General features: G+C 35.0%; 1 protein-coding gene across 31 annotated transcripts in view; it reads right to left on the bottom strand.

Moving 5' to 3' along the window:
- Positions 1 to 26,078, bottom strand: part of FGFR2 (fibroblast growth factor receptor 2) — a 152,139-nt gene that overhangs the window by 6,213 nt on the left and 119,848 nt on the right. For 10 of the 31 annotated variants that reach the window (XM_087932619.1, XM_026704881.2, XM_087932618.1 and 7 more), the window contains 10 exons: positions 24,346 to 24,536; positions 23,289 to 23,433; positions 17,614 to 17,816; positions 11,995 to 12,146; positions 9,909 to 10,030; positions 8,517 to 8,627; positions 7,395 to 7,585; positions 3,899 to 4,021; positions 2,287 to 2,357; positions 441 to 578 (listed from right to left, as the gene is read on the bottom strand). In XM_087932619.1, the coding sequence (XP_087788745.1) occupies positions 441 to 578; positions 2,287 to 2,357; positions 3,899 to 4,021; positions 7,395 to 7,585; positions 8,517 to 8,627; positions 9,909 to 10,030; positions 11,995 to 12,146; positions 17,614 to 17,816; positions 23,289 to 23,433; positions 24,346 to 24,536 (1,447 nt within the window). Of the gene's footprint in view, positions 1 to 440; positions 579 to 2,286; positions 2,358 to 3,898; positions 4,022 to 7,394; positions 7,586 to 8,516; positions 8,628 to 9,908; positions 10,031 to 11,994; positions 12,147 to 17,613; positions 17,817 to 21,457; positions 21,603 to 23,288; positions 23,434 to 24,345; positions 24,537 to 26,078 lie in introns of all 31 variants that reach the window. The other 21 variants (XM_087932633.1, XM_087932631.1, XM_087932624.1 and 18 more) reach the window with 4 other exon arrangements.

Here is a 26,078-nt window from a genome sequence, read left to right as displayed (position 1 = left end):
AACTGCAATGATCCCCTTAACAACTGTGGCAAGAAAGTTTGAAAAAAAAAAAAAGGCGGGGGAACTCACTTAAGAAATGTCTCGCTTAAAAACAGAGCTGTTGGGTTCACTTCTGGTCATAAGTTGAAGACTACTTATATTTCCTGCATTAATAGTGAAGTGCACAACTGGATGCTGTTTGGATGACAATCCCCATTTGAGAATTATAAACAAATATTTTTATAGTCATGATGAAATAGTTATTAATACTTCCTATCAACTATTGCTAGTTATGTTTTTAATTCATTTGAGTAATTGCAAGAGAGAATATGAATTGTGTCCTGGCAATCCAGACACTGTTTTCATGGCACATTTACTTAAGGAATAAAAGGACAAAAAGTGAATGAAATCACAAATGCATGTTAATCCATTCTATGTATATATGTCCAAAGAGCTCTTACAGTTCATTGGTGCAATTGGCAGGTTTGTCCATTCTGTGTCCTTCTTTAAGCAATTTGAAAAGCTCTTCCACTGGAATTCCTGGGTATGGTGACCCACCTAAAGTGAAGATCTCCCACATTAGGACACCAAATGACCACCTGAAAAAATTAAAAAAGGGAATAAAACTGGTGGCCCACAGGCCGGAGGTGTCACATGCAGGCCACGCCCACCCCAGCTCCGCAAAGGGGAAAAACTTCACGAAATGTCACATGACAACGTGATGTGGCGAGTTTGACACCCATGTAATAAAGTGTGTGTGAATCAGACCAGTGCAGAATTTTATGCTATAATTAAATCTCCACATGTAATCAAACATGTAGTATAGCCTGAACATAACCAAATTAAAATGCAGAATGTATAGTGTTCCTAAAATAATGTAATACATAAACCAGCCTATGCAACAGATGTGCCTAAACCCTACAAAATTCTTTACAGTTGAAAATTAAAGAGTTACAATTTAAAAAACAACAACAAAGGAATGGTTTTGCTAAGATTGGTTCAAAATATTAAACTGTGCAGAAGTTTTTATCATGGTCCAAACAGAACTATATCTTGCTACAATCCAACTCAATATTGCAGTGTATTTTACATGAGGCTATCGCTGAAAAGTATAGTTGCAACTGGTAACAAATTCCAGAGACAGAGTGTTATCCAGTGCAAGGACAAAGATCACATTATGTTTACATTAAAAAATCCTGCCAATTATCTCTTAGATAAAATCTAAGACCTTGATAGTGAATTTAAATAGCTTGGGGATCTGATTATCTGCACTTTTTGTTATGAATTTGCCAGTTTACTTTAATGATCAGGAGATCAATTTTTGAAGATGCTGCCATTGCCAGAAGCTCAGCTGTCTGGAACATGCGAGAAGGCTGTCTCCAATAGAATTCCTCATATTATGCAACACTCCTCCATATGTTCACCTTTCTCTTCATTCATCTTTCCCTCTTCCAGTATTTAGGAAAATGTTTTTATTATTTTAAACTGTCATGAAAGTTTCTATAAAGAGAAATCTGGGATATAAGCTTAATAATAATAATATGAAAAAATGACCATGATGAAAAAGAATAATTAGTTATATGGATCAGATGCTTAGGCTATTGCCTCATCCCATAGTTCTTTTGGCAATCCTTAGAGAAATATATAAAAATATTGTTTTCTGACAAATGTCATCTTGTACTGCACAATTCAAGATATAGAAAGCCCAAAATTATTTAGTTGAGAATATACTGCAAGTCAAATAATTTAAAACAATGCCTGGGCAGTGTGCATTTCTAAAAAGTGGTTTAGTGGAAGAAACCTGTACTTCTGAGAAGAAGTCAGATCATTCATATGCTCTGAAGCTAACCAAATTAGTAACAGAGCAATGTCTAAGACCATTTTTTTAAAAAAAAAAAAAACCTGGGAAATGAAACAGCAATCAAGAGTTTCAGAAAAGCCAGGAAGGAGAAACCTACTTAGAATAATATTGCTGAAAGAAAGAGTCCACACATCAGGAATGAAATTGAAAATATTCATTGTTTTCTTTGGCTTTTCAGTCTAATGCGGTAAAGCCTTTTCTTATTCATTAAAGACAGGGGAAAAAACCTTACTAAATTTCCCCAAGTATAGTATAAATATGTCCAAGTTGTGCTATAGTAATTAATTTCCCATGATAGTCTGAAGGTTGAAAGGAAAAGTTATATGAGATATAATTAAATCAGTTTAATGTGTGTTTTATTATATGTAATTCCATTTCATTGGAGGAAGCTGTAAATTCATTTGAAGAAGATAAAAGAAGATAAGATATAAGATAAAATTACTTACACATCACTTTGATGTGTGTAAACTCTATCAAATAGCGCTTCTGGTGCCATCCACTTTACAGGCAGTCGACCCTGGGCATTTAATAAGAAAAAAAAGATTAACAAATGAATTAATAAATAGTGCCGCACATGGTGAATGTCAGCAGGTTGGCAAAGATTCATTTAAACTACACCAAAAAGAAGGGAGATGCCAAAGCAACTTTGTATGCAAAAATAAAGTCTCTCTTTACTAAATCTTGTGACTCATTCATAGATTTGTGAACAGAGTTGTAAAGAATTCACATCTGAAACAGACAATAGAGCTTCAGATTCAACAGCAACTACGAAATATCTGCCTCTTTCCTGGTTTGCCTTGTAGAGATGGGTGGGCTCAGGAATATACTCTTCTGTGCTCAGGAGGTGTCATGGAAGTGATAACAGGATATCAGGAAACAGGACAACTCCTTTAAGAAGCTGAGGACAGGTCCAGAGAAAGTGCTTGTGCTGGGTCCAAAATAGTTTTGCCAGCTTTGGATCTGAGCACTGCACATCTTTGTCTTAATGATTGTTAATTTCTATGGACCTGGAATTCAACACTAAGACACCCAGGGTTGAAAAGAAGAGAAGATAAAAGCTTATTATCTTTTATTATCTCTTGTATAATATTCTAAACTTTCCAAAGAATTCATACAATCCAGAAGGATTTTATTTGACCATATATCCAGAAATAAGTAAAATGGCCTGCGGGCATTTGCAAATGCTTTTTCACTGACAGAATCTTCTCTTATTTAATTATTGAAATTATAAAAAATCCAAATGACTCCAGATCTAGCCAATGTCGCTCATTCACAGCAGTTCTAGAGCTGAAGACAGTCCATAGATGGATAACCACCCACAGGGAAAATGTAAATGATTCGGAGTATTCATTCAGAGATTTCTCTAGAAAAATACAGTAATTTTCTAATATTATTCATACAGACAGTTTTCATACCGTCAACCTCTATGGTTTTATGAATGTAGCTTTAATCAAATATATCTTTAAAAAAGGCTCATATAAGCAGCTGTCTGTGATAAGGACAGCTTATCGTATTCATAAAGCTAAAGAGGTTGACAGTATGAAAACTGTCTGTATGAATATGATATAAATGAAGACGTTGCATACTTTAACCAGGAGAATGACTAGAACAGTATCAAGATTCCAGGATGCCCAACTGAAACATGGCTAATCAGAAATATTTACAGTACTAAAATCAAATGTTACATAAAGAATGTGTCCCACAAAATCACCCACTGAATGACCTTCACAAAGTATGTGTGTATAAGTCCACAATTCTGTCCACAAACTGAGAGTGAAATAATGTTCTACAGTTTTAACAGATACTATAAAAAAAGAGCGACTAAAATTTATCCCTTATAAAGCATCATGTAACATGTACTCTTTCAGGCTATGTAAGCAGATAACCTTCCCTTCCTAGTAAAAAGGAGTTAGGAATCTTTACACACTTGCCTATTATTTTCATTCTTTGATTAAAAGTTAGGCTGCTGTACAAAAAGCCCATTAAGAATGCATTTGCCTTCCTTAAATGCACTGGAAAAAGATAGTGGATCAAGTGATAAGACTGCCATTCACTTACATTAGTAGTCTTTTTATAATAATCTATATTGTTGATGTCTCTAGCTAACCCAAAGTCAGCTATCTTCATGACATTATTTTCAGTAACCAAAACATTCCTTGCTGCTAAATCTCGATGGATGCACTGCAAAAGAATACAATAAAAGAGAAACCCATTTGTAATATGATTCTCAATTGTTTTTTTAAAATGTTATTGTTTGAAACAGATACTCACATGAGACATTTACACCAATGTAAAAAGCCATTTCAGGTAATTAAAATACAAGATATTCCACATGATTCAAAAGATTGAGGACACATTAATTTATATATACTGATATTTGCTTTTTGCCCAACCCATCCACAAACAATAAGGATTGTCTTGATGGAAAAAATAAATAAACATCAACAAAGTCTTACATATAACTTTAATGAAAAATCTGAAAAGTAATACACTGAGAAAAGAGAAAAATCTTTAGGAAACTCTGTTTTAAGAGATTGCTAGAAAAATAAAATTAAATATGGGGAAATAGAAGATATACTGATGTTTATTCCTGGGTTCTACATTCAAGAAATCATTTAGAAACTAGGTTTATATTTATCTATTTTTATTCAACCTTTTTTAAACTTTTGATTATCTAAATTTTATATTTACTAAAATTAATTTAAGATTTTGACAATCTTGTTCCAAACGTCTCCCAGATCTTTGACACTTGATTGCAAAGCAAATGGAATCTACAGATTATTAGACTGTTCGTCTGTTAGTTTGCAGGTTAACAGAACTACACAATTATGTATGCTGTGATTTTTTTTAATGTATGTCAAAATGTTCAATTTAAATAAATACAAAATGAAGTTTATAATATTTGAAACTAGCCTAGCTATTTGGGTGAAGAAAAGCCATTCTTGACTTAATTTCTTTTTCTCTACTACATGTAGAGCTACAATATATCTTATGTAACTTGCTGGAATGGAAATTAAGAGTTTTTAAAATACAGAATAAGCAAAGAATCAAATGTTAACCATTTAAAATATAGGTATTTTAATAAAGTAAAATAAAGTATTAACAGGATATAAAAAATGAATTCAGTCTTAATTTTGCCATGAATCCAGATTTCTCTGTGTTATGTAGCTTGCAGTTCTTGGCCTTTTAAAATTAAGCTGACCTACTATTTTTATACATTATGCTTTGCATTTTCAGGGTTCCAAACCACGATAAACTATTCATTTGTTCTATTCATTTCCAGGGCTTATTGTTGAGCATAAAACAAATGAATCCTAATAAAGCACCTTTAGAGTATTATGGCAAGAGCTGAATTCAGAACCAACAAGCAAAAATGTATGGCCATGTGGCCAGGTGTAAGGAATAATGTAATGGTCCAATATCTACTCCCAGTAATTGTTTGAAACTGAAACACACTCTTATGCCAATAAAGCTGTTATGAGTTGAAATTCAATTGCAAAATTATACTGTCACTAAAATAAGCAGTTTAAAAAGGGGGTTTATAAACTTATCCGATCTAACTCTCAGATTAGGGCAAAGTTTCTTTTATACTTAAACAATATTTTCCAGGAGGCATTTTAATCATTTCAAAGCTAAAGTAAAGTATTTATATCCTTAAAAGTATTCCAATCATATACATCAAATGTTCTGAAAGCAGTTTTCTTAAAAGTCAGTCTAAATTCTTTGGCTACTTAAAACCTGTTGATTTTATCTTCTGCCACTGAAACGCAGTACTATTGTACATGGAGATATAACATAATTAGTTTATGTTGTTGTAATGTGAGCATTAAAAAAATAGCAATCAAACTCTTCCTGCGCGAAGAAAATTTTGCTGGATTGATACATGCTATACTAAGAAATTCAAGAAATCTGTACTGTAAGAGAAGAAACTACTTCTAAGCCAAGGATGTCAAACTCGATTTCATTGAGGGCCACATCAGGGTTATTATGTCTGACCTCATGGGGCCGGGATGAGCATGGCCAGAGTGGGTGTGACCAGCTCGACATCACTTGTGTCAGGGGCACCTATGGTGGCCCAAGCACTCTGCCAGTGAAAACGGGCTTTACAAGCTCCATTTTGGGCTGCAACGGCCTCCTGTAACCCTTTGCCAGTGAAAATGGAGCTAGCAAGAGCTGTGTGTGGCCCTTCCAAGCACTGTTTTCACTGGCAGAGATACCAGGGGCTGGTCCTTCACTGTTTCCAGGGCAACCCTGCGGGCCAGATCTAAGTAACCTGTGGACCGGATCTGGCCCATGGGCCTTGAGTTAGACACCCCTGACATAGATTAACACCTATAAAAATGTTGAGAATATCGTGGGCAGCTAAAACAAGCTGAAGGATCATCAAACAAAGAACTCAGAATTCTCACTCAAGATACAAGGGACTAAGCTCAAATTATCCTAATTCAGACACAATATGCTCTTGGGGAAAAGCTCCAATGCTGGAAAAGGCGATAGGAAAGGAAGGAAAGGATGACCAGCAACAAGATGGATGGACACAGTTATGGTTGGGAGACTTGAAAGGACAGATTAGGAACAGGTCATCTTGGAGAAAATCTATTTATGTGGTCACTAAGGATCCAAAGGCAACTTGATGATATGTAATCAATCCATCCATACATCAATCAATTGCATAAAGATAAGAATTACTGAAACAATTAAACAAAGTGCCTGGACAGCAGAAGATAAATGTTAGCTCTGCTGTTTCAATTATTGTTACTTATAATGATGATAATGGGATACAACCCCTTTCTAAGCATGTCTCCAGAATTTAGAAGCAAACAGCTTTATTATCACTATATTTCTTACATTTCCGGATATTTTCAAATTCATAGTCATATCTTAATTCATTTATAGAATAGTATAGTCTTTAATTTTCAAACGTGGATGATCTAATACCTCAAAATGGAAATTAATGTTTATATAATATTTATTACAACAGTTATAAGCTTCTAGAAAATTCTAAAAATAAATTGAAACATAAAATCACCGAACTGGTAGTTATACCGGTTGGATCCCACTCCTGGATTAGCATGCTAGAAACCAGGAGACTGTGTGAAAGCTATCTTTGGGCCAATGACTCTCTCTCAGCCCAAGGAAGCAGGCAATGGCAAACCACTTCTGACATATTTGAGGCGAGGGGGTATGGATATGGGCATGTTTTTAAAATAGTATTGGACTGCTAAATGTCCACAAGTAATAGAATGAACAAATACACAGACATCTTAATGTATGAAGTACCAGCATGATCAGTCTTTCATTCTCATTTTGGAGATTTATTGTGATTATATATTGTGATTATGTTCTCACCGACCTATCGCAACCGCATAAATATAATCAGTTCTTTTGTTACATATAAGTTTTGTATAAGAAAGGGCTTGGACTCTTTTGTATCATATGCCGATCTTGTTCTTTAAATGTAAAAGAGCGCTCTTTCAGGCTGGAAAATAATATCCTTACATGACAATAACAAACTGCAATGAAAAACTTAAAAAAAACAACAGCACTGGCTTACCTTTTGTGATGCTAAATATTCCATTCCTCTTGCCAACTGGTATGTACACGAGACTAAGTCTTTGAATGTCATCTGTTCTTCAGGAACCCTGTTAATATCAAATGAATATTCCATTCCTGGTGGACGCCGGGCTCGCAAATATTCTCGCAAATTCCCTTTGGAAGCATATTCGACAAGCACATATAGAGGTCCTTTAAAATAAGCAAATGTACAGCATGAGGAGATATATAATACAACCACTCCAACATACACCAAAAAGGCAAACCAGTTCTATTAAAAAAAATTTTTTGTGCTTCACTCTTATATCTTCTAGATCACGGGGGTCACATGCCATCATGTGACCTATTGTGACATTTTCCCCCTTCGCAGAACTGGGGTGGGTATGGCCTGCCCGTGACACATCCAGCCTGCAGGCCACCAGTTTGACACCCCTGATCTAGATCATGATATACATAGTGAAAGATATACATTTATCATTAGGATTCATTGAAAAATTGGGGGGAAATGTAATCGTTGCATTTTCTTCTCGTGGAAAGTAGAGGTTAAGATATTGGAAAATGAATCGAAAAGCAAAGCAAAGCAAAGCAAAATTATTCCCCTGCGTATCTCTCTTCCTCTTCCTCTCTCTCTCTCTCTCTCTCTCTTAAAACAGAGTCTTTATGCAACTATCCATATTAGTTGCACAGTTTAGAATACCACATAAGTACTGTGCTTGCTCTCCTGCAACTTTCCCACAGACTCTAGGAAACTAGAATAGGAAAATCCATCAATGGAGTGAGTGCAGTTAATAATCTTTACAACTTCTGAATTGGAGGGAATTAAAGTGCAAAGGCAGCGAAAGAAGGGTGGACAGATGTAATAATATTCCTAATACTGTAATACAGTTATGCGGCAGAATTAATGATGTGAAAAGCGACATCTATGTCCAAGCACACTATTTCTGAGTTTTGTTTTACTTTTCAAGTAAAGTATAACTATGCTATTCATTGGAGTCTCTCTACTGCCCTTTGGACTGCAATTTTCATTTGGCCTATGCGGAATGAAAATAAAAAAGTTGCATGTTGCACAATAAAATGATATTGTTTCAGCACTTTTAGATTGCAAGATCCAAATGACACTCACCATCCTGAGTGCATGCCCCCAGAAGATTGATGATATTTTTGTGTTTCCCAATCATCTTCATCATCTCCATCTCAGACACCAGGTCAGACAAATCTTTCTCTGTAGCGTCATCTATGCAAGACAGAACAAATGCCATGCAGTTTTAAACAATGTATGAACTCAACTCACTTTTCCATTAACTGATATATTGAATGGATCATCCAGCTAATAAAATGGCAGTTCTAGTTCTCCCTGCACTGATTTATACTGGCCAACCTCTTAGATGAGCTAAAAGTAGCTTGTTTCCTTTCCAAGGAAATTAAACTATGTTCTATTAGGTATTCTTTCTCCTTTGATTTGTTTTTGCTTCAAAGATCCAGGAGCGAAATCCAAGCAATCTTCTTTCATATTATAAGAGTAACCAGATATACATTTAGATTACAAATAGCTGGTTGTTTATCTGTATAGTCATAAATGCATAATAACAGAGTAAGATTTAAATGCATTTCTATGAGCCATAAGATATGGATTCTATTAAACCATAGTAACTTATTGTAAAGTTGCCTTGGCTTTGAAAGGATCTCCTTTTCTGTATATCTTATTTTATATATCTAATTAGAAGTAAACTCAACTGAGATCAGAGAAACTGTGGATGGGATTGTAATCTCGGTGTTATACAAGAAACATACCAGATATCAATAGCAATAAATCCATTTTATTATCTTCAGTGTTTAAAGCTTTGTATAAGCATATCACACACACACACACACACACACACACACACACACACACTGTTTTAGAAAACTTGTATCTGAGAAAGTATGGGCCTATCATCCATGTTTGTAGAGGAGTGTCATTCATCAGTAAAGCTTCACATATCAGTAAAACTTCACAGACGAAATCTGAGGATCTCTCATCACCACACTTTTATGTGCTTTCTTTATAAACTTTTGTTCTTTTTGTTTGTTCGTTTCAAAAAGTGTTGGATTATGTCAAAAATGCATTTTGCTATGGATTAATAAACTTAATGTTCAATAAACCAATGACAGTATACAGCAATGGGAATAATTAGCCATAAATGTTTTTGTTTTGTTTGTGATTTGTGTGTGTGTATGCCTTTGAATTAGTCTCTTAAGATTTTCTTGGCAGCATTTTCCAGAAGCGGTTTGCCATTGCTTTCTTCTTAAGGCTGAAAGAGAGTAGAACTCACTGTTTCCTGCTTTCCAGCCAGGTGTCTTGATTACTACACCAATGGGCTCTCTTTGTAAATAGCCACTACTAAAATTAAATATGTTGCCAAATACACTGATTTATTAGGAAAACTGATGAAGGCTACAGTGAATTAAATGAATTTTGGGCTTCAGAGACGATGAAAGAAACATGATTTGCAGAACTTGTCACTTGATTCTTTACCTTTCAACATTTTCACTGCAACAGTAACTGCTTCTTTTGGCCTGTCTTTGTCGATGCCCATTGCTTCTGCCATGACAACTTGACCAAAGCATCCTTCCCCAAGAGGCTTCCCTAGCGTCAACCTGGGATGTAAATCAAGGATTAGCATAAAGCATCTGATGAACAGTTGAAATCGGTGAAATACAAGAGTGAAACATAAAAGAACCTTTCAGCAAATCATTTTGACTTGGACATTTTTTACAAAGAACTAACAAGGGTATTAAAATACATCCAGACGTTTGGGCACGTTCCTCCATTCAGCTTTTGAAGTACTGATTCTGTGTGTAATTAATACTTATTGGCAACACTTTCTCATACACTTGGAAGTACCAAAACAGGATTTTATAGCTTGCTTGAATGCTGAAAAATGTCACTGTGATTCTGTACCTTAAAGCACAGAATGTTTTGTGCCAAACTCAGGAATATAACTATGGGTTATGGAATGTCAATAGATCAAATGACTATTCAAAGCTTGCAATATTTTTTATATATTCTTATGGAACAGACAATAATACCAACTGTTGGTATGTTTTCCAATCAGTGTGAATGCACAATGTTTTCTTTCATATAAAATTAAATGTCCATGGCATAAAACCACAATTAAGGTAAACGTTCTTTAATAAGAAAGTTTTAACTGAAAAAGCTTTTAATTTAATCATGTTAATATTAATGAACACTTTAATATATCTGTTAGGAAATGTTTGCTACTTCGACAATAGACAAAGACTAAAGGGTTGTATGCTTAGCTGAGATCATGCTGTGCTCGTTCTGAAACTAAAATTGAATTTAAGATCTTGGCAGAAAGCAAACATTTGCATTGGAAAATGACTAATTTATGTGTTCTTGTACTTCTTATATAAGTTTAAACAATGTTGTCTTTGTGCGCCTACAGCCCCCTATCTAATAAACCTCAGTTTAAAGAGCTTCTTTCATTACAAATCTGGTCCACCCGTATTTATGCTGAATGCTGTTTTAAGTGTTTAATGCTTTAAGATTTTCCGCATTAATGTTTCCCCTCAGGGAAAGGCTGACAGAGTTATGCATACAACCCCCACTATTGACTAGAATCTTGCAGGTGGCAAGTGAAATGTATGGCACTAGCTTTCATTCACCTAATTACGAGTATTTCCATAAATATACATGAAATACAAAAAAGCAAACTATTCAGGGATAACTTTTAAAAACAAGTTTGAAGTTTAAAAAAAAAATAAGGTGGATTATAAAAACTGGATTACATACATCCAAAAGGTTTAACTTTGGTTAAGATTGAGGGCCAACCAGGGTTTGGTTTGAGGTCAGGACTACACTTTCTTCATTTATAATATACAACAGAAAAAGGGGGGAAATCCCTGTGTCAGTGTTCCAATTAACAAACTCCAAACCAATAAACTCCGACAGGCATTTTCTCAAAAGTTCTATTTTATTGGAGTAGTCATATTGGCACATCTGGGAAAACCTGAATCTGAGAGTCCTGGGTTTTTCCTTCCCAATAGAAATTCAAAGATTCATCCCCTGCACCCATCAGTCCATCATATGGTCCAATCACCATCTGTCCCAACTCGAGACATCCCTCCACCCACTCCTTTCCCAGGTGCAGGCTTGTCCTTGACTCTGAAGAATGCTATATCTAAACTTCCATCTCTTTCTAAAATCCCCTCTCCCAAATTCCCAGGCACTAAAATGTGGCAGTGTGGAAGATTCTAAGTAAAATATGGTTTCCAAAGCTGACACCCTCTATACCAGGGGTAGTCAACCTTTTTATACCTACCGCCCACTTTTGTATCTCTGTTAGTAGCAAAATTTTCTCTAACGCCCATTGATTCCACAGTAATGGTGATTTATAAAGTAGGGGACAAAACCCCTACCGCCCACCATGAAAGCTGGAACGCCCACTAGTGGGCGGTAGGGACCAGGTTGACTACCACTGCTGTATACTGTGACCAGTTTATTGGCCTGCTGTACTATAGCATTAGGAAATACAATTATTCTGAATGAAGGATGCTAGAACTGAAAGAGTGAAAGATCATTTTCTTTCATAATGACTTACTTATCTCTTGGGAACTCCCATTTTGGATCTTCTGGTAGTTCATATTCAGAAACTCCAGCCAACATGGGAGCATCAGCATTGGAAGAAAGACGGGTAGTAATTCTTACCAATGGTGTATTGGAGTTCATCGAAGAGCTTGATTCTGCAGAGACCTGTTATTTGAATACAAGATGCAAAAAGGAGATGTAATCTGGGCCCAACTGTTGCAAACTGGCACTAAAAAGGAGGACAGCCAGCTCACAAGTAGTAGTTGGTTTCTGAAAAGGAGTAGATGCACTCCTCCCAATTGTAATGTCCTGGTGGGAATCTTACTGTTAAAATACTACTTTTAATTAACTTCCTATTAAATTAATCATAGATCCGGACTTCCCTTACTGAATTCTGAATGGATGTTCATATTATTTACTAACTATATTTGTAACAATCCTTCTTCCTTATTGTCCCAAAATGTATTTTAAAAAGATGCTGTGATTATCCTCCTCCTCCCCTCTTCCTGGTCCTCCTTCTTTTTTAAAAGCGAAAATAAAAGTTCAGCAGACTAATTTTTCTATCCATTCATACCATTTTAAAAATTTGTTCACACTTATTAAATTTGAACAAGAGACTTGTCAATAATTTACAAGAGAGTTACACTTTATCAATGTGACATGGATAAATTAATCCGTTTCCATATTATCAGATGTAAATAATTAATATTGTATTTATTTATTTAGGAATATTTTATTTTTACAAATCACTTAAGACTGCAAACATATCCAACACACCTTTCTCCTCCTATTGTGCCCACAAAGACAACCCTGTGGGATAGGTTGAGCTGAGATAGAGTGATTGGGCCAAATCACCCAGCTGTTTTTCATGGCTAAGCGGACTAGAATTCATGGTTTCCCACTTTATAGCCTAGTGCCTCTATCATGATGTAACTTCAGTTGGATCATCTATTTATATTTGTGATTATATGCAGATGCATATTTATTCATTCTTACTCTCATACACACAAAAATTAGAGGGGGAAAAAGTTCAGACCATTCCTGCCTCCATTATTCAATATGAAACATTCAACCAAAGCCAAACAAAGAAAAAAGAGTTTTCTTAAGCATTATTGGATTATGACCCTGCAAAGCTGCCATTCAAAATATGGGGGTGGGGTGGGGAATAATTTTTTTACAATATAATTTGGGAATTATTCTGGAATATAAAGCTCCACTGAATGTTTTATATTTCTGATCTGATATGACTGTTAGATGAATAGATTTTTTTATTCCCAAAGTTTAGCGTTCATTTATGAGCTGTTTATCTAACAATATTTATTTTATAAACATGTAATATAGCTTGAAACTGAAGCTGAAAGCATCAGCCTGAAGATGGTGAGTGGGACCTCATCAAAACGTTGCCAAGATACTCTCAATCTTACATAGGAAAAGACCCAAACACGCAAGACCTGCATACCTGTACCCATGAAAATCTATGAGAAAATATATATAGCCTGATGATAGCAGATGAGATTCTGCTGAAACGTTGCTACAACTTTAAAAGCATAACTATAATGACATGGGAAAATACCTGAACAAAGCTAAATACCATATATATAAATACCTGCGAAAACTTAAGAATATATATATATATGCATATTCAGCTTTATTTGGGTATTTTCCCACGTCATTATAGTTGTGCTTTTAAAGTTGTAGTGACGTTTCAGCAGAATCTCATCTGCCATCATCAGGCTTGTGTATTGTATGCATCTGTGAGTCAGGCTTTCACAGCCGTTTCTGTTTTAAATTTGGTACTAGCCTACTGCTGTGTTAGAATGTTTTTTCTTCACCCTGATTGGTTGGGAGTCTTGGTCTGTGTTTATTGGTCTTGGAGTTTGCTGTGTTCTGCTTGATTGGTGTTTCTAATATCTTCTGTCTGTTTTGTAGCGTTTTTTGTCTTGATTGGCTGGCAACGTCGCTACAACTTTAAAAGCACAACTATAATAACGTGGGAAATTATCCGAACAAAGCTGAATACCATACATATAGATACCCGCGAAAACTTAAGAAAACAAATCTATCTGTCTATCTATCTATCTATCTATCTATCTATCTATCTATCTATCTATCTATCTATCCCAAAGAACGGAGCAAAGATAACCTGTAGGAACCCATGTCCCCCAAATACCTCTTCTGGTGTCTCAGTTTCCTTATTCCAGCTGACATGATACTAAGTGAAACTAGAACATGCTGTTAAATACAGAAGTGGTCTCTAGTTTGATCCTGCTTGACAAGAATCTCTCTGGGGCCCACAGAGATTCCACAGAAATTCAAAGATATATGAAAAAGATAAGAGTTCAGTACTTTGTTTTGAATAGTGCCATCTGCCTAGAAGAAAAATTATTGGTATATCTGCCCAGAGTCAACTTGTTGAGGTGACTGGCCATAGAATTCAAATAAAAGCAAACAAATATACACATAAATAAAGAAGACCTGGGGCAAGACAGGACAGTCTCAAGAGACATCAGGAAAAACTCACCTGATGCTTTGTGCTTTAGAATCAATAACTAATTGTTCCCCCATCCACACATATTTAAGTATGTTAATCACACATTTATTTGATTAGCTCATCATGCATGTGTTATGTATCCCTGCTAGCCAGTGGCAAATGCTGTGCTTTGTGAGATGGTTTTGTCCACCATTCTTTCTTTTTTGGGAAGAAGGAGGGAGGGGGAATAAATAGCTCTTCCATGGCTGCTATTTAGTTAGATGTCTTAGATGTTGAAATATTTATAATTGCTCATCATTTCTAATTCTTGTGGAATCATGGAGGGGAGAGTAAAAGAAAAAGCAGATTGTGATGGAAACAGGCAGTAAAGTTAAAACAAATTTAGCCTAAGGGTCATGTGAGAAATGATAGAAGACAGCTTGATGTAAAATATGCTGTTACTAAACAACAGGGATAATCAAATAAGAAAACAAAGGGGAGATTATTTTAATATGAATCCAAACTTGCCAAAAAGTTATGCTCACATTAATTTGACTAAAACAAGACCAGTGCTACCCTCAGTGAAATGACAGAACAGTTGTTCAGGCTACTACAAAAAAACATTTACATTTAAAAAAATTATTTTCTTGCATAAATAAAAAACAAGGACGTGGGAAATTAGCCACCAATTATTTTGGTAAAGCTGCAACACAATTTTAAATGTTTATTAGATCTGCTGTGTGGTCTTCCATGTACAAATGTGTGAGATATGAGAAGAGCAAAGCATTGTGTTGCAAAAGAAAAGGTAAAAAAATTAAAAAGCAAATCAATAGTTTGGGATAACTGGTGTTGAGAAAGTTTAAGCTTCTGGTGAACCATGGCCTAACTATAATATAATATTTTCTCCATTATCTAGGTTAGGTCATCTAGATGTTTTTGTTTGAGTCCATTGAGTCCATTCCAATGATTTCCTTGTATCCAGGATTCAGTTTACTATCTTTAAGAAGGCTGAAAAGGAAAGTTTTGTTTAACTGAAAGCAAGACATTCAATTTTTCATGTGTTTGCTTATATACACAAATATGAGTAAAGATAAAGTGGTACCTCATTACGCATCATTTATTGGTTCCAGGAGGTAGTGGTACCTCATAAAGTGGTACCTCATTACTCATCATTTATTGGTTCCAGTACATTATTTCCATAAGAAATAATGTAATGAGTCACAAGGCAGCCAACACTGACAAGTTGTGGCTTCTGTATTGAGTACCAAACAAATGATGATGTTCTGACCAAGGCTTCCTAAACCGTAATTACGCACACACTTATTTTAAAAACAGACTTATTTTATTGCAATGCTGGGAATTGTTTTCATTCCCAGCTGGAATTAATCTCAAACAGTCCCCCAAGATAAGCACCCACCTTTCTTTTCTGTGAAGCACTGCCAATAACAGAAGTATCAAATGAACAGAAATATCAAATGAACTAGAAAAAAAGCCAACAAAAGAACAAAGATCTTCAAGAATGAATCTGAACCGAATAAACTACTTTGCTTCCTGCAAAGGTTTCGTCATCTTTGCCTGAGCTTTATACCTTATGTGAGGGGCAATCACTCCTGAGTTGCCCCTTTTGTTTCAGCTGCTCTTGCCTTCTAGCAGCTCTGCGCACACGCGCACTGGGAACAGGGTCCCCTGGGTCCTCCGTCTTGCTGCTGCCAAACTCTGAAGGCTCCGGAAGCAGTAGCCCACTCCCAGATGGTCCTGGCCCCATCTCTGGATCGGACACAGGACCCTCATCTGAGTCCTCTCCAGACTCCCTGACTGGTCCCCATTCTTCCCCACTGTCCGATTCTGCTGCCGTCTGCACCAGCTGACGGCGAGCCACAACAGATGAGTACCAGGATGAATTTGTGAGTCAAAATGCACTGAATACCAAATTCTATGAGCTTCAAAGCAGTTGAAACAATGGGTGAATACAAGAAGGTCTGGTTATTTAAAAGGTACCATAATCCTTTGATTGAAACTTTAACATTTAAAAGTAGGATTCATGCATATAAAGAAATAACACATTCAATTAAAATATTTAAAATATTATGTTAATTTTTTATTTCATATTAGTTTCAATGGCAAGATGATGATCATGTAAATGAGAAGTGATTTAATCATAATAGTTAATAAAGATTTTGATAAACTGATTTCCACTGATGAGTTAATGCTACATGTAAAATCATAAATGATGGATATCCCTAAATATCTTATGGGAAATTTACTTTAATATCACAGACATGACATGATCTGGCACTTCAAAAATGCCATTTATAGTAAGAGCATAAAATAGCATTAGAATCTATGTCAACACACACATCATACATTTCTATTTCTTTTAAAGATTCTTCTTTATCAGCGCACAAACACACACACACAAAACACACACACACAAAGACACAATTTCACATTTGCAAATCTCTTTATCTCTCTATAGTATAACTCAGACATAAGGAACAAAAACATTTTCAGGAAGCAGAAACCACATTCCATCATGTGGGACATACTACTATATTGAGATGCTTTAGCAAAGCATAATTATTCCTGTTCAGATGAAGACTCTTCCCCCTCTCTTTGTTCTGTTCCTCTGGAATTTGTATCCAAAATGAAAAATAAAAAAATCTAGATTTATGCTGATTTTCTTCTCCTCCTGAGCTAAATCTTTTCTATTTACTGTAGTTCAGTAAATATTTCTTTTTCCCCTAGAAACTTAATCTCTCTTTCTCAACATCACTCATTTCTGTCCTGACATTAAATAACTTACAACACTTTGAAAATCAGTTCCTTTAATTGAATTTATGGACTCAAAATGGGTTTCTGAAAATTATTCACTTCCTCAATGTAAATTCCTTGGTTCAAAGTTTTAAACAAAACAACTTTCCTTTATGTTTATATCCTGGATGAACCCTGTCTCAGAGCTTATGCAAAGAATTGACCTATTATCCTAAATCATGACTACATTTTTGTGATTTAAACATGATTTAAATGTTTGGAATCAAATGTTTGTAAAACTATTGGATTTTTAGCCATTAAATACTTCCAGAATTGGAATTCTTTTGACGCCAAACGATCTGCTGGCTTAAGGGAAGGGAAATAGGTTTTCATAACTCTTTATCTACTTTCTGTTACCTGTCTGCGCAAAGGAATGCGCTTTGTCAGTTTGTGCACTGCAGGTTGACTGCTGAAGTCTGATTTCTTGGTTGCAGATCTCATGCGGCACACAACGACGGGCACCACCGTGCAGAAAATGATGAGAGCTCCTAAGCAGTAGATAGATATCTCCACGTAGTCTGGGTATGTTGGATAGGGTCTGTTTGTGACTGAAGCTACAGCGCAAGTGTGAAGGGGGAACAGGTGGGATAACAAATTAGGAGGCAGCAAAAGGTCAAGCTAAAGAGAAGATGAGCATTTACATAGATGGACCTCAAGTACAGGTTGTCCTCGACTTATAATGATTCATTTAGTGACCGTTCAAAGTTACAACAGCCCTGGAAAAAGTGATTGATGGCCATTTTTCAGAGCTACAACCTTTGCAACATCCCCATGGTCACATGATCAACATTCAGATGCTTGGCAACTGGTTCATATTTAATGACCATTGCTATGTCCTAAGGTCATGTGATCATCTTTGTGGCCTTCTGAGAAGCAAAATCAATGGGGAAGTCAGATTCATTTAACAACCGGGTTACTAACTTAACAGTCGAAGTGATTTGCTTAACAACTGAGGCAAGAAAGGTCATAAAATGTGGCAAAACACACTTAACAAATGTCTCACTTAACAACAGAAATTTTGTGCTCAATTGCAGTTGTAAGTCGAGAACTACCTGTACTACTGCACCAAGTTTATAGGACACCAAATGCCTAATATTTCCACAGTGTGGACCCAACTTAAAGGAGAGGACATTTTAACGTTTCAGGGCTTAGGACATCTAATATTTTACAATGTGACTGAAGCTAATTTTTCTTTATTAAATGACTGTTTCAAGATAACTTGTGAATATGATCACTGTTGGGGTTATTAGCCAGCCTATTTATCTTTGAAATTAAGATTACATATTATTGGAATTATGTGTGTGATCACCTTTTCTTCTTACTCTATTAAAGGCAAGCAAGCACATAATTCATTCCAGATGAATCAACATTTATCCCAATTTCCCAGTATTTGGCCTGCAGCAAGTGACAGGTTCAGTAAAATAATTTTAAGGAACATTGTAGTTAACTCTGTGGGCCACCTGAACACACAATGAAAGCCAAACAAGGACTGAAAGCTAGTGGAAAAGGAAGGCTTATGAGAGAACAAAGCATAACAAAGATTAGGCATCAACTAGCTTGGACTTCTGTACTTCTATTGAAAGTTGGCAGGAATCGTATATCAAGTATTTTGAATTAAGTTTTTCTCATTCAGGAATACTGCCAAATTGTGTTCAATACCAAACATTCATCAATTTTATCTTCCTATGCATCTCACATGGGAGTAAGTCCACTTAACAAGGTGATATAAATCCCTAAGAGATAAACATAGGATCATAGCTTTTAATGTCAGAAGGAACAGAGCATACGATTTTTTAGATCCTTTGAAAACTATAGCTATTAAAGCATTGCCATGAAAATCCAATAAAGTTATTCGCTTTAATGGCATTTAAGAGAATGTTAAGAGCACCTAAAATACATTATTATATTCAAACAGAGCAACTCATGAAATCTAATATAAGGCCAACAGAACCAGCAGAACAAATTATTATTTTAATAATTATTTTTTAAAAAACACATCTTTTATCCCCAAAGTTTCTGTTTTCTATAATTTTTACAAGTATGATCTATTGTCCCATCTGAATAATGATAAGAGTATACCGTGAACATAGTTGGATATAGTTGAGCAAGATACTTGCCCAAGTAACAAATGCAGCAAATTTAAAGCTTTTAAATTTGTAATGATTGACAATTTCAAAAAATGATTTCAGCACTTGTCTCCAATTAGCTCACAATCTTTGAATTATGCATAGATATATAGATTCAGCATAAATATACATATCTAGGTAGGCAAGTATATAAGTAAGTTTATCAAGGGGAGATTGTGCTCATATTACTGGACAATTACAATTCTAGTTTATAGTTACCATTAACCAATGTTTATTTTGCAGATCAAACTTTTTCAGACAGGTATATTTGTGATGTGTTTAATAGCAACTTTCAATATTCCCAGCTATCACTGGCTATACTTCCAGGGGATAACCAATTTTATATCCAATTGTTTTGGATAGAATAATGATTTGCTGATATCTATGTGATTAAAATTAATTATGCAAGGTTAAAAATAAATAAATTCCTGAGAATGCAGTGACTTTTGAGTTTATAACTTTTTGGATATTTTTTCCCCACTTTTTATTTGCGTCTGTGAAAAAAATACTATTAGGATACATCAGTTTATGTTATATGTACCTAATCTCTTTTTTGGTACAACAGTAGTAACTGCAAATACAACTGATCAGTATAAAAGTAATGCATATTAGAAGCTAATCTTCCATATCATCTTATGTTAATGTTCCTTCATATAAATTGATCAAGTTGTGCTTGAGCAGTTGCAAATAGGGAAGTAATCTAGCAAACAGAAGCAACAGCCACTTTAAATCATAACCACCTGTTTAGTAATGGATGCAGCTTGGAGCTTCAAAAGGTAATAAGTTAAAAATATAGCAATGTGGGCTTTTCTTACATTAAGAGGAGATAAAGAACCTGGAAATCTTGAGAAAAATTTACAGCTATGTACAGTACAAGTGTAAACTATATGCTTTAGCAATGCATGCATGCAGATATCTTTATACAAAACTTTAAACAAAAACGCACACAAACACACAGACCAGCAAATTATAAACTGCAAGTTTCAACAATTTAATATATGGTTCTGTAATAATAACAAAATAAGGAAATAGGTTAAAGGGCTACAAAGCAAGCAGTTTTTATTCATCTAAATGTCCATTATTTTCTAATGGACATTTTCAGCTAGAAAAGCAAATTACTGTGCACTTCTGTTCAAAACAGAAGCAACATTATTGCAAGCAAGACAAGACACATTTTTCAAACAAGCAAATTACAGATAGTCCTCAACTTAAAACAGTTCATTTAGTGACTGTTCAAAGTTACAACGGCACTGCAAAGAGTGACTTATGACCATTTTTCATACTTATGACCACTGCAGCACCCCCAATAGTTATGTCATTTACATTTAGATGCTTGACAATTGACTCATATTTATGATGGTTTCAGTGTTCAGGAGTCATTTTACGACCTTCTGAACAAGCAAAGCCAATGGTATTCAATTGCAATAAGATTCCCTTAACAATCACACTACTAATTTAACAACTGCAATGATTCGCTTAACAAATATGACAAGAAAAATCAATGGAACAAATTCACTTAACAAATTTTTCACTTAAGAACATAAATTTTGGGGCTCTATTGTGATCTTAAATTGAGGACTATCTGTAGTAGCCCATTTGCTTAGAGGATGCAGCATTTCAACAGTACACCAAATCAATTATAAAGTTATAAAAACACCGCTTCTGTGTTCGCTCTCCAGTACATCAAATTCTCATGGATACATATCCGAATTCATTGGTATTAACTGCTTTTCAAAAGTGGTCCTTCAAATTTCCCCTCTGACTTGCTTTTAAAATCTAAACTTCCCAAAGAACCATAAACTAGAAACGTTTATGATTGTCCATAAAGTATTCATCCTTTTTTTAATGGGAAGTGGAGTAAAATAGTTAACATTATTGAAATAAATTCCAAAAGCACCCCAGTCCATAATTTTGGACAGTCATTGAATTTTATTTTATTTTATTTTAATTGTTTTTGGAAAGGAATTGTTTTTGAAAAGCCCTTGTTGAGACAGAAGCAATGTTATTTAGTAGCAATCAACAATGAAGCAGGAAAAGAAAGAAAACCATGGGAAGGTAGCAGTATATACCTGGCAGGACGGTCAACCATGCAGAATGAAAGGATATCCCAATAGAATTACCCGCCAAGCATGTATATTCCCCAGCATCCTCAAAAGTTACATTCCGTATATAGAGAACCTCAATTTCTTTGTCCGTGGTGTTAACACCGGCAGCCTAGGAAAAAAATGGAAGCAAGAGAAAAGCTAGACATTTTAGGAAATTGTTGTGGATGGGAAATGGGACCACGGGAACTTGGCACTTCCAAAGAAGCAAAATTTCACTGCCGTGGGGAGATCCCATCCACAAATCCTCAACCAAAAGGCAATTACCAACAGATCCCAGCGCACCTTAGAGAGGAATAAATCATGGATACCCTTCACCAAACCTACAGTCACCACCTAAGTATGCATGCAATCAAAGAAACATGGAAAAATTTGACCACAAACCATTTTGAGCTTTTAAAAATGACACAGAAACATAAAATGCACAAAAGAAAAATATTTCTTTTAAAAAGATTCTCCTTCAAATTAAAGAGGAATATCAGAAACATAGACAGAAGAGTTGAAAATTAAGAGATAATAGTATCAAAAGGAAGTATGTTCATTATACTTTTGATAGAGGCCAAATAGTTATTTTAAAAAAATTTCTCAGGCAAAATCATTAAATGTTATGCTAGTAGATAACAGAACAGAGCAACAATGTCTCAAATAATCATGAGAAGCCAATCTAAGACTGTTTGGTGTGCCTACACTATGTCCATTATTATAGTAAACATGTACAAATCAGTGGTCACTAAAATGATCTTACTGATACGGACACCAAGTACAGTGAAATACAATGCCATTTTTCATACTAAATCTACTCTATTGTTCAATGTTTCAAGGTAAACAGTAGGATTATTTAAAGAGCAAAATAAAGTATCTCAAAATAAACAATGTTCTAAAACAGTCAACACAGTAGCTTTACTGTTATATTGTACATATGGCATGAACAATGGAATTAACAATGGAGGATTAATGTCCATTGACCACCAGAAAAGGATGCTTTTACATAGCTACCAAGTATGTCACTTTATTAAGAAGAGCCACATGATAATATACAGCTCAAGTATTGAAGTGTGATAATAAAGATTATAGTCACCACTAGATTTCCAGGAAAATAGTTTACGCAGAACTGAATCTACAGGAATTAAGATTTGACCTGATACCATGGAGAAAAAGTCTGTTGTATGCTACCCACATGATTAGTCTTTAAGTTTATCCCAAATACTAATTGTGACCAATACTATAGTTATAGTCACCATATATTCTTGGAAAAGATAAAGGACAAATCTGAAAAAAATGGGAAATATGAAAGAGATTTGTGAGGATAAAAAAGGTTTGTGTTTATAATGTTGCTTTACAAAGAAAAATTCAAGAGCAAAACCAAGAAAATAAATAATTAAATTAAAGAAATCTGAGGGACAGCTTCCTGAAACAAAGTTCTGTCCCTTTAAAATAAAGGACATACGGTCCCTGTAAATATAGGGGGTGTGATAGACGCACAGTGAAAGAATGAAACTAAGGGAAAGTGAAAGGTTAGAATCCTTCAGAGTAAGCTGAGAAAAATATATATGGACAAATATATTTGAACGCTTCAAAGAAAAATACAAAGGGGTTCAGAAGCAGACATAATTAAAAATACATGTATACTGTTTGTGGGAATTTTTCCATGGCTACTGGAGTAAAACCAGTTGCATCTTCAAGACAGGATTATAAATGCACCAAGGTCATAGAGTTATCCTAGAAGCTGCCTGCAGAATCCCAAAGCACCACTTTTTCCAGCTTCTACATCCAGCTTTCTTTAACAGACATTTTTTACCTTTATCCAACTGAACCATAAGCCAGGCAGACTGGTTGGCCTCCCCTATATAATTGGAGACCTTACAAATATATTCTCCAGCATCCTCCTCTGTCACATTGTACAGTTTCAGCACTTCAGCATTGGAACTATTTATCCCCGAATGCTAGAACAGACCAATAACACAGGAGAACAATGTAACTGCTACCCCAAATGTAGACACCACCATGGTCCCGCCACCAAAATACTGAAGATGCCTTCAATTAGCATATGAGTAGATAAATATTATACTTATTTTATTTTTTTTAAAAACAAGAATGGAATGGAAAAACTCCTGAGTAGACCAACTATTGAGTGGTGCCAACTCCTTAGATTCCAGGCTCTTATTATTTCATAGCAGAACAATATTTTGTAAGGAAATCAGTGGCTGCCAACTTCAAAGTTCATTGCCCAGTAGAAGTTTCACAACTGGGTGGTGAAAAATTGACATTTCAGCATCTCTGACATTCGGTAAAACCAGCACTGCCAACATTCTTTGGCAACAAATATGACCATTTCAGAAGGTCCTTAGGCTTGAATATTAAAGGCAGAGTATAGTTTTATTTATTTATTTTGAATATTCTTTTCAAAAAAAATAATCATAATACCAAGAAAAGGATATGGCAATTCTCTTAATAAATAATGAGATCTGAAAAATAAATCATTTTGCTAGTAAATAAAAGGATTTCTAGATCAGTGTTTTTCAATCTTGGCAACTTTAAGTTGTGTGGACTTCAGTTCCCAGAATTTCCTAACCAGTATGCCTGTCCATACATCTTAAAGTTGTTGAGGTTGAAAATCAGTGTTGTGTAGAGGATAAATTGCCAAACAAATGTTTGGTTTTGTTTCTGTCAAGAGTATTGTAAATCACCAGATTATGTTGAACGATAACTCTGTGGGCAGCAGCTTATTTTCACACTAGCAAAAATGAAAAGGTTCTAGTTCATTCAAATGAATTTCATCCCTTGGTTCCATTTCATGATAACATTTGTAAAATAATTGTCTTAAACATGTACAATAAAGATAATAATAAACTTACCTTTAAAACTTCCAAATGTGGTAGTCCATCTGGTCCATATTTACTTCCATTCTTTTCTACATGTTTTATCCATTGGATATGAGGCTGGGCATCACTGTAGACTTTGCAGACAAACTCAGCATCGCTCCCAACAACAGCAGAGGTATTGGCTGGTAGACCAGCTTGCAGGATAGGCCTGTGTGGTGATCGCTCTATCAAGAATGAGATGAGTGGAGGGGAGATACAAAAGAAAGAAACAAGCATTCAAAGATGTAGAATTAATCAATGTTGCCAAGATGTGTTAGTGAACATGATACAACTTTTGACTGACTTAATATCACAACCAAATAGAGCAAAAGCTATACTTTAAAGAGGGTATTCAAAAATTACAGTTAGACTACTATTGAAACATTATCCTTAAGGCAGAGGTGGTATTCAGCAGGTTCTGATCAGTTCTGGAGAACCGGTAATGGAAATTTTGAATAGTTCGGAGAACCGGCAAATACCACCTCTGACTGTCCCCTCCCACACATATATTTCTGCCTCCTGAGTCCCAGATGATCAGCTGGGTCTTCTTTGTTATTCTGCACAGGAGAATGAGCTGGAAAGCAGGTTAGTGGGGTGGGGAAGATATGGGATTTTGCAGTAATCTTCCCCTGGAGTGGGATCGGAATGGAGATTTTATAGTATCCTTCCTATGACATGCCCACCAAGACACACCACACCCACCAAGCCACTCCCACAGAACCAGTAGTAAAAACTTTTGAATCCCACCACTACCTTAAAGGATAATGTAGAGCAAAAATGTAGAGAAAAATTCATCAATTACAAAATTTTTAGTGACTGAGACTTGCTTTAATGCCCTTTAATGCCCAATGATAATATATTTACCACTTATTAAATAAAAATGAAAGATTTTAATATGCATTAAGTAGTATTTAACTTATCTAATGTTCTACATTTGAAATCAATGCAGACATTGATAAATGCATCAATACAACATATAAAATGATGGATGGTAGGAAGGAAGGAAGGAAGGAAGGAAGGAAGGAAGGAAGGAAGGAAGGAAGGAAGGAAGACTAATGTCAATATGTTAATAATTTTAAGGTAATTATGATGACTTAATGGTAATCAAGAATCCTGCTGAGTACAGAATAGACAAGTATAGGATCATTTCAAATCTATCACAATAAAACAAAATTATCTGTATAGTCCATGATAGTTTTAGTCAATCTGGGATGAATTCTGCATGTTTCAGTTTCAGATCTAAAAGACATCAGGTTACGGAAACCTTTTCTTTTTTTCATTTCTTGTTATGATGTAGTTATAAACCTTGATACATCACTTCAATATAGTGATTCTTATAAATATTAATTGGATATTATTAACATTCTATTATTTTATTTATTTATTTCATTTATATTTAGATTATTGAAAATAAAGAAAATGTTCTATCAATATTAACTACAATTTAGAATGTCAACATTATAAGCATAAAATTGACTTTTTCATCCAAAGTCGAGTTAACACTGTAGAACTTCTGCAAAATGCATCAAAATATTTTATAAACACACACACAGATACACAAACTTTAACAAGGAGCAAAATGCTCAAAAATAAAAAATTCATGTTTTACAATTTAAAATGTTAGTTTAGAAAAATCTTTTCTAAGAATCTTGGGTATTCTTCAGTTAGACTGCTTTCGCAAGGCAGCTGCACAAAAGTCATTACGTGCCCTAACTTATTGTACAATA

This window comes from Pseudonaja textilis, chromosome 4, assembly GCF_049901715.1.
Source record: "Pseudonaja textilis isolate UNSWEBS1 chromosome 4, rPseTex1.2, whole genome shotgun sequence".
NCBI lineage: Eukaryota > Metazoa > Chordata > Lepidosauria > Squamata > Elapidae > Pseudonaja > Pseudonaja textilis.
Note: the sequence above shows the minus strand (reverse complement) of the source record. Positions and strands in the feature narration are given on the sequence as shown.